Consider the following 11,913-nt stretch of genomic DNA (forward strand, 5'->3'; position numbering starts at 1 on the left):
AAACCCAAACTCCCCCCGACGCTAGTATAAACTCTACCCCCATCAATTCCAAAACATGCATGTAACAACTTTGAAACCTGTCTCGGTGAACCTAAACTGCTCTGACTCTAGTATAAACTCTGCCCCTCATATATTCCTAAACATACATGTAACAACTTTGAAACCTACCTCGGTGAAAACTTCACCGACTCTAGTATAAACTCTACACCAACCGATTCCAAAACATCCATGTGCCAACTTTGAAACACGCCTCGGTGAAACCAAAACGCTTCGACCTTTAAAACCAAAACCCTGTCCCACTCTAGTATAAACTCTGCCCCTCATCTATTCCTAAACATACATGTAACAACTTTGAAACCTACCTCGGTGAAAACTTCACCGACTCTAGTATAAACTCTACACCAACCGATTCCAAAACATGCATGTACCAACTTTGAAACCAGCCTCGGTGAAAACTCCTCCAACCCTAGTTTAACTCTGCCTCACCCTTTCCAAAACATGCATTTAACAGCTTAGAAACAGTCCTCGGTGAAACCAAACTCTCCGACTCTAGTATAAACTCTACACCAACCAACTCTAAAACATGCATGCACCAACTTCGAAACCAGCCTCGGTGAAAACTTCACCGACCCTAGTATAGACTCGGCCCCTAACAATTCCAAAACATGTATGTACCAACTTTGAAACCAACCTTGGTGAAAACTTCACCGACTCTTGTATAAACTATGTCCCAACCCACTCCAAACCTTCCCTGGGCACCCGAATAAAAATAACTCACCCAGCCCCTTAATCAATCAAAATTATTGATTTGTACTTTAGAGTTATTTGATTGAATGATATGTATGCTAGCGTAATATCATATTTAGTTTTTACGTCATTATTTTGGTGAAACTTAAATGTAGACATTTTAAACGGTGTGTCATTTGACACGACGTACTATAACGTTGTTGTTTTTTAAAACTTGAAGTTTATAATCTAAAGCAAATTTTTACTAAGGTGATCAAAAATTAAGATGACAATGCAAGATATATAAAAACAAAATACATTGAGTGGTAAAAATAAAAATTGTAATTAGACGTAATGTATTATGTATAAGTAAATCTTCTTAAATTAAAGAAGTTCAAGTCAAAAAGAAGTTTGATGAAAACTGTAATACTAAAGCGAACATGGGAATGTAATCTGCTGCAAGACTAAGATATATATTCGTCTTCCTTCTAGGTTCATTGCCTGTTTTGGTTGAGGTCTGTAAGCATAGGTTAAACATCGCCATGTTTTCATATATCGCGATGCAAACCACGTTCTCTCCCCTCTTACTTAGTAATCGCCTCCTCTTCCCATTGTTTTCAACACGCTTATAAAGAAAAAATATCCCACCCCTCTACTTGAGACATAAAATACAAAAGTGTATTGTGCCTTGTCGTCACAGAAAACAAAAAGGGTGGCGTCTAATGTTGTTAAGCATTGTCTTCCTAAATTATTTTTTAACTTGTTAAAGAAATTGAATGTTTAGTTAAGGATTCTGACGACAATTTTTTCACAAGGGCCGTTACTCGTGGCTGTAAACAAGGCTGTTCTAAATTTAGAACAGTTGTCTTTCCTCTCGTTTCTCTATTAGGGAAGACACGTGGGGACGACACGCGACACGTCTTTTAAAATGTAAACAAGAGCGCACGGGGTGCACTTAAAATAAACCCCGCTGGGAAAATGACAACGGCATGGTGACACTTTTTGGAAAACACTCTTTCATGTAAATAAAATAAGGGTCGCTTTTGTTGTTACCATGATAATGTATACCTATGAGTTCTCTCGCCTTTACCGACCTAGTATGAATTTCGTGTGTGTGTGTGTGTGTGTGTGTGTGTGTGTGTGTGTGTGTGTGTGTGTGTGTGTGTGTGTGTGTGTGTACGTGTATCTCAAAAAAAAACGTATCATGTCAACACCTGGACAACAAGTCATAGTCAAAAAGGCCTAATTCATTACATATCTATGGGAAACCCGCCTTTACATGTACTTACGTTAGGGAAAGTAAACTCGGTTGAATCAAAAAATGTATTTAAATATATAGAGTTATAGAACCTTAAAGTTAACAGATGACGAAAAAATAAAAAAAAATAAAATAAGCCTAGTACAAAAAAACTTAAAAACAAGGTAATGAAAAAAGCTCTAGAGCCTCCGTTAAGTGTGGCGCCCAACACACGAGGTCGACGCGGGTCGATCAACATTATTTCTTTACTCGATCAAAAAACCTATGATACTGTACGTATAACTATTAGTGCGTAGGACATGTGGAAACAATAATTTTAATATGATCAAAGAATGTCCGGTCGTACGATATGTGAACATAGTTAATGGACAGTGGTAGTCTACAATCTTGTCAGCATACCCCCCTATGGTGTTCGGGTTTTCCAATGCATTCATTGCCCGCCATAAATCAACCGCGCCTGTCAAACCGACCGAGAAAATCGATTCATCACTGCACGGTCTTTGTCAAACGGGAAGCTTTGCTGGTGGATCGATGCGTGCCAGGTGTCGTTAACGAGTAACAGCTGATGTTTAAGTCAGGCCCTATACAAAGAATTTTCTATTTTTATACACGTTCGTTGTGGTGGAGAATTTAACCTGTTTTTGTACACGTTCGTTGTGTTTGAGAATTTAAAAATTAAAAAACATACCAAGAAATAAAATGAATTAAACCAAACAAATAAACAACAAGTAAACAACAAATAAAAAAATTTAAAATTTAAAATTAAAAAAAATAAAATTTTAAAATTTTAAAACTCAAACAAATAATCAAATTAGGCAATTAAAGTAAAAAATAATAATTAAACTAATTAATAAATAAACAAATATAAAATTAAAATCAAACTAATTAAAATCTCATTAAAATTACGTAACTATGTCACCGCTGGTGATTACGTAACTAGGTCACCGTGGTGATTACGTCACAAGTTCACCGGTGGTGACCTACTCACCCTCCCCCTCACCCTTCACCCTGCGCCTGCGCCTGAGGTCCAAAAGGGACCTAATATATTACTAATGTACCGCAAAACGCTCATCAAGCTTTTTTAATGTGTGACGAAAAAATATTTCCAACAGTATACAAACTACTGCAAATATTTGTAACATTGCCTGTAACAACTGCCGTTAGTGAACGCTCTTTTTCCACTCTCAGACGGCTAAAAACGCGCTTGCGAAATACTACTTGCGAGGATAGAGTAAATGGATTGGCATTATTAAATATTCACCGACAAATTGAAATTTTAGCGGATGAGATTCTTGATGAATTAGCCAAGAGTCCAAGAAGACTTAAACTACGATTGTAGGTAAGTAACGTTATAAGTTCTTTTATCTGTTTGCAGTGTTCTAATATTGTTATTGCGTCTTCTGAATTTCCCCCATTAGACGATCCTGGCTACGCCACTGGTTGACACCAACTACAAAATTTACAGATAAAAGGGGGGGGGGGGTGACACCATAAAGTGACACCCGACCTGGCGACACCACTGCATATATATATATATATATATATATATATATATATATATAGATAGATATAGATATATATATATATATATATCCGTGCAGAAGACTCAAAAAAATGTTGTTCATTACCTTCAGATTCCATTGAAGCATTCAAAATATGCAAGCCCTCTTCTAAATCATGACTATAGAGAGTTTCAGAAGTTTTCAGCAGATTCTCTAATTTAAACTGCTTAGCATCTTCTACTAAATGACCACCTTGTTTGGCACAATCATTTTCTTTAATCGGATTTTCGTTATGCTGCATGAGATTCCCTGCATCGATCGAAATCTAGAAAGAAGTAGTAGGCACATCCAGTATTGTATAAATTGTATAAAGATATGTGGCACTCCTCACTATTACCTCAATCACTCACAAAGAAAATCTGTTTACGTGTTATATAATGGTTATTTTTTTAAACTTTAGGTAATGCGTAGTTTGTGTAGTGGTAGTGTTGCGAAGCATATGGTTGCATAACTTAGCTTAGTGTAGCGACGTCAGAGGCGTAACTGGCGGGGGGGGGGGTTAAGAGGTACGAAAAAGAAATTATTACTAATTTCAAGCTGCAAAATTTAATTATTCACAGCAAAAGTTAAATAAACAGCTATAAGGCTTTACACATCGATTGAATTATAATCTACCTTAATTGTGGAAGAGTAAAATAAAATATCTCACGCCTTAAGAGTTTGCTAAAAACGCTCACCATGAAAGGGAGGGAGGGATCGCTTTTTTTACTTTCTCGCATATACGAAGTATAGAGAAAGTCTTGTAATGCACATCACTGATACGGAAAAACATAATTTTGCAATCTTGTCCGTATGTCTGTGTGTGTGTCTGTGTGTGTGTAAACACGATAACTTGAGTACCGTTACAGCTAGGTTGATGAAATTTCATATATAAGTATTATTTCAAAATCGTAGATCCGTATCAACTTTTGAGCGATTTCCAATAACCGAAAGTGGTACTTTTTCTACTTTGAATTTTTCAAAACTATAACTTGAGTACTATTTCAGATAGATAAATGAAATTTCACATGTAAGTAAAAGATCTAGTTCTCTACCTTCTCTCAAATTTTGAGTAATTTCCGTAGACCGTAAGTACTAATTTACGCTATTTCCACTTTTTCAAAAAAAAAACATGTAAATTTATAAAGTACTAATAATATTCCGCACTATTATGCACATTTTGTTTTGGCGTTCGCTTGGTGCGCAATTCTTTTTTCTACGAGATTCTATTTTTTTTTTTCATTTTTAAAAGTTTAAGTATTTAAAATGGTATTAAGCTACCTCCAAGAAAGCAACCCAGAACTTTGGCAGTTTGCACAGATCTGTGTGAGAAACATCAAACAGCTCATACAGATAAAGTCGTTAAAATGGAGAAAGAATACAATCGTATTTTTATCTCAGGGAGTACAAGAAAATAAGGATAAAGTGTTGGATAATAGGAATATCAAAAACAAAAAATGAAAACTCATACTCAGTTTCCCAGATATCTTTGAGGCCCATTCATTGTTATAATTATCAAAAGGTAGGTCATGTAAGGAAGGAATTGTCCAGATATGGTAAGTGTTAAGTATAAGTTAGGAACAAAGTCACAAGTCATGTTTTCATTGCAATAGTCCTGGTCATGTGCAGAGAGATTGTTGGGTAAACCCAGTCACTAGATAAGTGTGGAATACATGGTCCCCAGTTATAAAAAAAAATTGAAAATTTTCGTTGCCGCGCTATTTTCAATCCCTTCCTCTATCGGCAGTTTAAAATCGTGCTGTACAGATCTTACGCGTGTTCTTAATTTTCCTTCGTTTCAACTTAATATTAATGTTTTCAAGACCAAATATTTTTTATTTTGCATCTTCAATAGTCAGGTAAGTGTGTTTAACTTCTATTTAAATAGTTTTCATCAAACTGTTCTTGTATTAGATCAATGTTTAAAAGAATACTTAGGAGTATCGTTATGTTTGGGGATTTTTTGGGAATTGCAGAATTTAGATGTGGATTGACATAAATATTATTTGGATAGTAAATTATCTCGAAATGTAGGTACTCAAAATGATATTTATATACGGACAAGATTGCAAAATTATGTTTTTCCGTATCCTTTAGGTGTAAACGTCGAGATTTCTAAAATCGCGATTATTATTTTTTTTAACGATTACAAGACTTTCTCTATACTTCGTATATACGAGAAAGTAAAAAGTGTAAAAGAAACCCTGTATTTTCTGGCAATAAATCAGGGTTCTATATTCTTTCATCTCACTTTCAGTTAAACCATGGCAAGCATCCAGTCTATTACCTCCTATCAGTACTAATAACTGTGTCTCCCCCCTCCCCCCCACTGTGACTCATGAACATTGGTGGTTCGTGCGATAGTGACATAGCTTCTTATGTATGAATCAAGGCTGTCCTTGTACTCGTCAAATTTTGGGATCTTTCTTAGTATTTTACTATCATAATAGTTTTTCCCCTCCATTGTTGTATGTTTGCCCACGGTTTCTAATTCCAATTTTTTCTATTTCCATTTTTGCTTGCTCAGCAGCCTGAACACTACATTTCATTAGATCAAATTCCTGTCTTGCAGCTTCAGATTTCATGTGTCTTGCTACCTGGTTTTCTAATTCCTCACCCTTAAATTCTAAACTTCGGGGATCACAGCGACCTCTTAACATCTAACATACACATGCCCTTTATGCCGCTTTTATTTTCCCAAACTTAAGTTAGGTACTCATCAGAGCTGCTTTAAATCAGAGACGTACTAAAGACAAGATCCTAAATCGAGACTTTCGGGTTAGCAGCCGAACGCTCTACCATTCAACCCCGCCATCCATTTATCACACACATTTAATATATTAATACATTAATAAACCGTAGCCTATATAGAACATGATAAAGTCGTCCCGGCCAATGCGCTTACTGGAAGGCCAATGCCATCCTTCTGACTTCGACTGAAACACACTTACACACACACGGTTCCATGACAAATTATCTCAGGAAAAATTATCTCAGGACAAATGATCTCAAGGATTAATGATCGCACCGACAAAAGATACCATGACAAAATATATCAGGACAAATGATATCATGGACATATTATCTCAGACAAAATATCTCACAGCAAAATTTAAATAGTGTATTGGATGATTTTAGTTGATCTGAACATTTTTTATTGACTGTCATATGGTTTACTACCTTTAATATTGTTTATAGTCTGAGATATTTGTCGGAGATAATTTGTCCTGAGATCATTTGTCCTGTCACCCACACACACATATTTCAGTGGCGTGGTTTAGCGTAGCGTAGCGTAGTAAAGTGATGTGAAGTGAAGTAAAGTAACAAGTTTTCTGTTCTTACTTCTTTAAGATCAAGCTCGGTATCTTTGTTTATGCCATTTTCAGCGTGGTCCTTTCTGTTCATTTTCAGCCCAGTGGTTTAAAGCCTACAAGTTAAAAATTATAAAGAACATTATATATATATATATATATATATATATATATATATATATATATATATATATATATATATATATATATATATATATATATATATATATATATATATATATATATATATATATATATATATATATATATATATGAGCGGGTGAATGGATTATTTTGTATTATTTTATTTGTTGCGAATCTGGGAGTGCATGGTGGTCCAATGGGAAACGGCCACGGGGTCCCCTTCCGTCCGAAGCGGTCAGTATAAATTGACCGCTCGGACGATTTTCTTCCTTTTTTTGACCCGCGGCGAGATGTAGGTCGGGTCAGGTTTCTGTGTGGGCGCGTGGCGCACCTCACGCGTGGAGGTATTTGTTTTTTTTTTATACTTTATCTTTGAGTGATTTGTATGAATGCGACTGCCGATGTTTCTCGTTTTCTTTCATTTTCGTCTAAAACGAGATAGTGAGCATCGGCATGTCTGGTATGCACGTGGTGTGTTATTTTGAGAGATTTTAAATTTGTATTTTCTAAACCCTTGGCGTGGGTTTCGGACCACGTGGTTTAGGCCAGTGTGTTTAGGAGTGTTTCCTAAACTAGTGTGAATGCGTGTGTGCATTTACTTGATTGTTTTATTATGTGTTGTTATTGACTAGGATTGGCTTAGTCAATAGTCGGTTGTTTTAGACAGTAATTAGATTAGTATATTTTAGTTGCCTCGAGTTTTAGGTTGTTTAAAATTAATGTGTGTGCTGTTTCATGTTGAGTATCGCTTGCTTTGTGTCTGCCTTCATTGGGGCCTTAGCGGAGTGTGTTAACTTTAATGTTATCAATATGGATATTGTTTATGTAGACCAATGGCTTCGGGCTGCTCCTTGTGTAGGAAAGATTGGTTCTACAATGAATTTGTTTACACGTTATTTTTAAGTTGCTAGTTCTTCTTTAGACAGTGGTTAGTTGTTTTTGAGAATTGCTTTTAGAATTGTATAGTAAGGATTAGTTTTACTCGAGGCTTTAGCTAGATAGTAGTAGTAGGTAGTATTTTGAACTTGTGTATATATTTATGTATATATCTGCCATTACCATGCATTTTTCTTATGTTTTCCTTTTCTTTTTCTCTCCCCCCCCCCCCCCTTCCAGTGAGGTTGCTTGTGCAGCTTGGCTGGGTGTTTTGTTATATATGAATTGTTTTGTTTGTAAAAAGTTTGTTGTGTACGTATTGTGTTCTACGTAATGTATTGTACGTAACGTATTGTACGTAGTGGTTTTACGTAGTGTTTTGTTTGGTGTGGACTTTTGGATGTCGAGAATGGATGAAGGGAGGTTTCTGTGTGTCAGGGCCTGGACCATCCTAGACATCATAAGTCGGCGCAACACCAGCAAATGGTCGAACGTAATGTTTTGTTGTATATAAACTGTTTTGTTTGGTTTTGTTTTGTCTGTTTTGTGTCAGTAGTTTTTATCTATTCTTTTTTTGTGATTTTGATCGGTTCCATGAAATAAATTTTATTAAATTGTTAAAAGTTTTTTTGTTTTTAATTTAGACTAAGGTTAGGTTATTAACCAGTCTGGGTTTATCCGGGCTTGCACTGACCGGACAGTAGTTAGTTAGATAAGCCTAGAAGGGTAGATTTTAGGTATCCCCCCCTAGCAGGGCTTACATATATATATATATATATATATATATATATATATATATATATATATATATATATATATATATATATATATATATATATAAAACATACTAGGATCAAATTATTTAAAAAGAGCTAGAGAACCACTATTCGCTTACTACATATTGATCTGTAACATATAATTTATAAATAGGCCTAACAGCGTGAGTCAGGTTCTACAACTAACGAAGCTTTCTCAGAACAAAGAAAAATAATCAATAAAATCGAAGCCCAAGGTAGATATATATATAGTAGTCCTTGAGCATCGCTCTGCAACTTTGAATTATGTTGAAAAGCTTATGGGTCATCCAGAAAATGACGTCAAGCTTTATTTGACGATTTTTACCTCCCCCCCCCCTCCCCTCCGTCACACGTCGGCACAAAAAGCCAGACGCCCCCCCCCCCCCTAAAATGACGTCACACCTCAGCCAACAACCCACCTCAAAATTGCAGCACTTATTACTTCCCTTGAAAAATTAGGAAAACACTATTACTTCCCTTTTAAAAAATTCATCGGGTGGAAAAGAATTTTTTATTTATTCTATATACTGACGTACTGTTTACTAATATTTTTTTTTAAATTAATAACAGTTAATAAGCCAGCTCCTAAATTTCCCATATCCTGTGAACGCTTCGGTGCATAATTTCGCTTTAAACATTGCGATAGACTATGGATAAGAAAGGTAACTATAGTCTTTAAGTGAATCAAATCCAGGCGTCCTCCTGCACCCCGAAAGGGTGCTATTTGGCGCCACGAGCCTTTCCGTGTTCGCTGTTGCGACTACGTTCGTTTAAGTGAGTGCAATAGCATATGGATACGTTGGGGTACTATAGTCGTTTACTAAGCTGAAACAGGCGGTTCCGCCGGCACCCCAGCATGGTGCGATTTTGGCACCACAGGCTAGACTGTGATCACTTTGAGTTTATGTTTGCGTTTGTGTTTTCTTTGTGTTTGGGTTAAGGTTGGGGGTGGGTTTGTGTTTGCATTTAGTATGTTTTCGTTTACTTTTTTGTTTGTGTTAGTGTTTTCTTTATGTTTGTGGTTGGGTTTGTGTTTGTGTTATATTTGCGGGGTTTTTTTTCTTTTGTTTTTTTTTTTAGTTTTGGTTGGTTGTGGTTAGGGTTGGCAATGCCAGGTATATGCTGATTACTAAACACACGTCATGGTCCTTTACAGATAGGTTTTTCACAGAGGCCAGTGCAGGGCCTGGCCGGGATGGCTAGTATATTTATAAAGTTGAAATGGACTCTGTGCATCTGTATGTATATTTGTGGAAGACAAGCATATTTGATAGGTAAAAAGGTATTTTAACTACTACTTTTCTTTAATTTTATACACTGAATTTACTGTTAACTAATTATATAATTTGTGATCAATAACAGTGTAGAAGCCGTTCATAAATGTCCTCTATATTTACGTTCATGTTTCAATTTTCGCTATTGTTTGCGTTTAAAATTGCGTTTGTGTTTGTATTTGCGTTTGAGTTTGTATTTGTGTTTGCATTTGCATTTGTGTTTTCGTTTGAGTTTGGGTTATCGTTTGTGTTTGTGTTTGCGTTAGTGTTTGTGTTTGTGTTTCTTTAGCGTTTGTGTTTGCGTTTGTTTTTTTTATCCTTGCCTAGCATCAGAAAACATTCTACAAATGTCTGATATTAGTTTAGAAGGTGGTTCTTGTTGGGTGCAAATTAAAGTGATGGTCCAGTTTTTATATAAAAAAAACCATCAACATAGTTTGTTATAATGAGAAGTATAAATGTGGTCGAGCAAAAATCACAAATAAGTAGTTGTCCCCCTCCCCCGAACGAAATATAATTTATACAGAAAAATATATACTTTTATCAGTGTCCCCCTCTTTTGCCATGGTACTGGATGCCATCTAGGATTTATTTTACAATTTTAATATTGAAATAACTTTTTTTAATTATTATTAAAATGTATCTAAATTTTCTCTTGTTATTCTGTATACATATACCAACAAAACTGATAAAACACGTTTTTGAAAATGTGTATGGTTTTCACAAGCTTACACTTCCTCTGTCTGTCGTCAGTCTAGATCGAAATGCCGGAGCGAAAATTCGGACACTTCTAACTGACAGATACGGTTCGTAATTGCTCCGTGGGTCAAGACATGAAGACAATGCAATCTGAAATTAAATTTGACTTAATTGGATGCCTAATTAATTTTTACTTTCTCGTATATACGAAGTATAGAGAAAGTCTTGTAATCGTGCAAAAAAAATCGAGATTTTTGCAAATCTCGACGTTTTAGGGCTCCCTGAGTCGGAAAAACATAATTTTGCAATCTTGTCCGTATGTCTGTGTGTATGTGTGTCTGTGTGTTGTGTCTGTGTGTGTGTAAACACTATAACTTGAGTACCGTTACAGATAGGTTGATGAAATTTCATATATATATATATATATATATATATATATATATATATATATATATATATATATATATATATATATATATATATATATATATATATATATATAATTTCAAAATCGTAGATCCGTATCAACTTTTGAGCGATTTCCGATAATCGGAAGTGGATTTTTTTGTACTTTGAATTTTTCAAAAGCCTATAACTTGAGTACTATTTCAGATAAATAAATTAAATTTCACATGTGCGTAAAAGATATAATTCTCTGCCTTCTATCAAATTTTGAGTAATTTCCATTAACCGGAAGTAATAATTTACGCTATTTTCGATTTCTCAAAAAAACGCATGTGAATTTATAAAGTACTAATAATATCCCGCACTATTATGCACATTTTATTAGGCGTTCACTTGGTGTGCAAATCTTTTTTTACGAGAATCTATTCTATTATAAAATGTTTAAGTAATTAAAAATGGATTACAAATATTGTCTATGTCCTGAGTTGCCATCCCCGTAGTTTTATATTAGAATATTCGAGAAAGTTTAGGGGAGATCACTCCCGGTTTATTTATGAATTAATTACAATTTTGACCAAATTAGTAGGCATTTCTATCCAACCACACCACACGCGTCATCACGATCAATAGCGCGTCATCACGTTCAATAGGCGCGCAATGGTTTTTAGTTATGTAACTCTATTGTAAATAAAAGAAAAGCGTGGGTCTCTTCCTAAACATTAGTAAAGGTAACCAATAGGTACTAAAGTGACCCAAGCTTTTCTTTATAGTTATTTAAATAGTAGTCTATAATTTATTTTCTACTTTTTAGTGCATTAGTACATAAAAGCTTGTTATTAAAACGTTTTTTACGAAAAAAAAAATTTCTTGTACAGTTAAATT

The 11,913-nt window shown here is 35.0% G+C and overlaps 1 protein-coding gene across 1 annotated transcript in view; it reads right to left on the bottom strand.

Moving 5' to 3' along the window:
• LOC131934756 (rho-associated protein kinase 2-like) overlaps positions 1 to 6,185 on the bottom strand; it is a 49,020-nt gene extending 42,835 nt beyond the window's left edge. Inside the window, exon 1 of the mRNA XM_059290870.1 lies at positions 6,004 to 6,185. Within this exon, the coding sequence (XP_059146853.1) occupies positions 6,004 to 6,185 (182 nt within the window). The remainder of the gene's footprint in view (positions 1 to 6,003) is intronic.
• Positions 6,186 to 11,913: the final 5,728 nt, after the last annotated feature.

Source organism: Physella acuta, unplaced genomic scaffold (genome assembly GCF_028476545.2).
Source record: "Physella acuta isolate Inbredline_101_S28 unplaced genomic scaffold, ASM2847654v3 ptg000117l, whole genome shotgun sequence".
Classification (NCBI taxonomy): Eukaryota; Metazoa; Mollusca; class Gastropoda; family Physidae; genus Physella; species Physella acuta.